Source organism: Penaeus vannamei, chromosome 4 (genome assembly GCF_042767895.1).
Source record: "Penaeus vannamei isolate JL-2024 chromosome 4, ASM4276789v1, whole genome shotgun sequence".
NCBI lineage: Eukaryota > Metazoa > Arthropoda > Malacostraca > Decapoda > Penaeidae > Penaeus > Penaeus vannamei.
The window spans coordinates 44,601,753-44,604,252 of record NC_091552.1 but is presented as its reverse complement, the minus strand read 5'-3'; the positions used below and the strand labels follow the sequence as shown (position 1 = coordinate 44,604,252).

Genomic DNA, 2,500 nt, shown 5'->3' with positions numbered 1-2,500 from the left:
TCACAGCTTGTCTTTCACAACACATAAGGGGAAACATTGAACTGCGAGCCCAAATAACTCATTTTTCTCTCTTTTTTTCCAAGTCACAAACAGCTGTAGAGTCTCGTATCTCTCTGTTCACTTCAGATCACTAGAGTCACGTCTATTTGATAGATTTCCACGTTTCTATTTATATATATATAAACATCTTAGAATCGTTTCCTTTTCAGGTCCAGTTTCCAAGACAATAGAATCACACAAACGTCACACAAGACAGAGTTAAGGTGCGCAGTGTTAGTAAATCTAGATGCCTTTGTGCAGTTGGGTGTCAGTACACTTCGCACCTTCAAAGATCCTCAGACTGCTTTCACTGAAGGGGTTCGGAACCGAATCAAGAGGTTCACTTGAGGTTCAGTAGTTGCTCGAACCTTTTTTTTACCCGAGAAGGTTCAGGTTTTGTCCAGAGGGCCTGTCGAAACCTGCTGAAGAGGAGAGGAGAGGAGAGCCTGATGAGGTCGCCTATCACAGCAACTGATTGTCACGCCTGAGCGGAGGTGGGAGCTCACTGAAAGCTCCCTGAAATCATGAAGAAAGACATGATAAATGAATGAAAACAAGAGAGAGAACAGGGTGGCTCCCCTCCGAAACACCCATCAATTTTTTATTATTTTTTTATCATTATCTTTTCTTCTTCCGCTATTTCCCCCATTTATCTTATCACATTTCCGAAGATTCCATATCAGGGACCAATTTTTTTGTCTCTTTTTTTATATCTTTCTATCTTTATTTTTTAATTAATTAGTTTATATGTTTTATCTGTAGCCATTGAGAAGAATCAGAAAATTGACTGTTAATTGTAGTTCGAAAGAAATAGCAAAAGGAAATAAGAACTAGGAACTTTGCTATTGTTATTTTCGAGTCTTTGCTAAAATAATCTGAGGACAGGTAAAGTGTACAATGATAAGTGATGATTATTGACTGGTGATTGTGATGATATGCGTGATATATGTGTGTGATGGCAAGACAGTGATTTCAGGACAAAATTATGTCATTTTTGTGCTTATTACATTGAATACTATGGCAGACTAATGCTTTAGAGTAGTTTCCTAGACCCGCGTGTGGTTAGTACGATAATAAAACGTGAAATCTTTAATCGTAACATTGATGTAGTGAAGAAGATGATTAAGATAAATGCCATAGTAATTATGATGAGTAATAATACTGATGATGATAATGATATCGAAAGTAATAACAGACTGATGATCGTGGTAGAAGTAATGACGAAATCAATATTGATAATGATGATGAGGGTAGATTATAGATAAGAAAAAGACTTAAACCCAAGAAATGTCCTTGTTTTGTGTTACAATTAGGGATTTTAAGTTGACACTGCAGTTCGTGTAATTTTGCTACCTACACCAGTTCTTAAGTTGTGTCTCAGAGTGGTTGTAATGGCTTAAGTACGCAAGCATCAATTCCTATTCTTTTTTTTCCTTTGCTGTGTACAAATGGCTAGTTTTAGTCTAAACCAATGGTCCTTGATATTGGGTGTAAATATTTCGAGGGATAGACACTTTCGGCGATTCCTTGAGAGGATTTCTTCCCGGCAGGAGCCTCGAAGCGAACCCCTGGGCGTGGCAGCGGAGTCCTCCATCGCTTCGGTCGTTCGGTCGTTTCGTGCGGGCGTCGTGGAGTCAGCGTCGGTGCGGGCGGGGAGTCGCTGCGGCCCGGGTCCTTCCGTCGGTCTGAGAGCCGGCGTCCGCGGGGGGTCCTGAAGGCGTTCGCAGTGTCGTCAAGGTCCCCGAAGTTGGCGAGGGGGCTGTGGGTGCTCCTGGCGGCGGCGTTGCGTCGGGCGTGGGCGGCCCAGTGGGCGTGCGGGATCAGAAGTGGCCAAGGTGGTGGTGGTGGAGCGGCTCCGGGTGGTGCAGCCCCGCCATGTTGTTGTTGAGGCTCATCCTGGCGGCGTGCTCCTGCGCCTTCTGACGGAGGACCGCAATGCTGGAGGAGCGCAGGTCGTCGGAGAGAGGGGCGGGGGTGGGCTGGGAGGCCGAGGGCGCCGCGTGCAGGCTGGTGGTGGGCTCAGGGCGTGTGGGGTTGTAGGTCGTTCCTCCGCCCACCTCCTGCAAAACCACAACACCATCAGAATTGGGAAGGAACAAGCATGACGTCACCGACGACGGAGTTAGAAAGAAATCTGACCTAACTAAGCCCTTCTCGCCTCCCTCCACAAGCGGGCATGAGCGCGACCTAGAAGCTAGCTGGATGCTAAGCTAGGCCTATCCTCCTCTCTTCAAGTCAAGATTTAATATATACTATTTTCTGTAAGTATATATGTGTGTGTGTCTAGGCCTATATGAAAACCTCTTGCACTTTATCTCTTGTTAGTGGTGGTGACGCGAGGGCCTCACGGCCGGAGGAGAGCCTGCCCCTCGGGGTGCGTCTGGCCCGCCGCCATGTGGCCCAAGGGGTACCCAGGGGGTCCCTGACTCATGAGGTGCCCTGGTGACCTGAGTCCCGCCAG

The 2,500-nt window shown here is 46.8% G+C and overlaps 1 protein-coding gene across 1 annotated transcript in view; it reads right to left on the bottom strand.

The window, feature by feature from the left end:
- LOC113812707 (homeobox protein ceh-10-like) overlaps positions 1 to 2,500 on the bottom strand; it is a 43,653-nt gene that overhangs the window by 1,221 nt on the left and 39,932 nt on the right. The window contains exon 5 of the mRNA XM_070121449.1: positions 1 to 2,099. This exon is cut by the window's left edge and continues 1,221 nt beyond it. Within this exon, the coding sequence (XP_069977550.1) occupies positions 1,860 to 2,099 (240 nt within the window). The 3' untranslated portion in view covers positions 1 to 1,859. The remainder of the gene's footprint in view (positions 2,100 to 2,500) is intronic.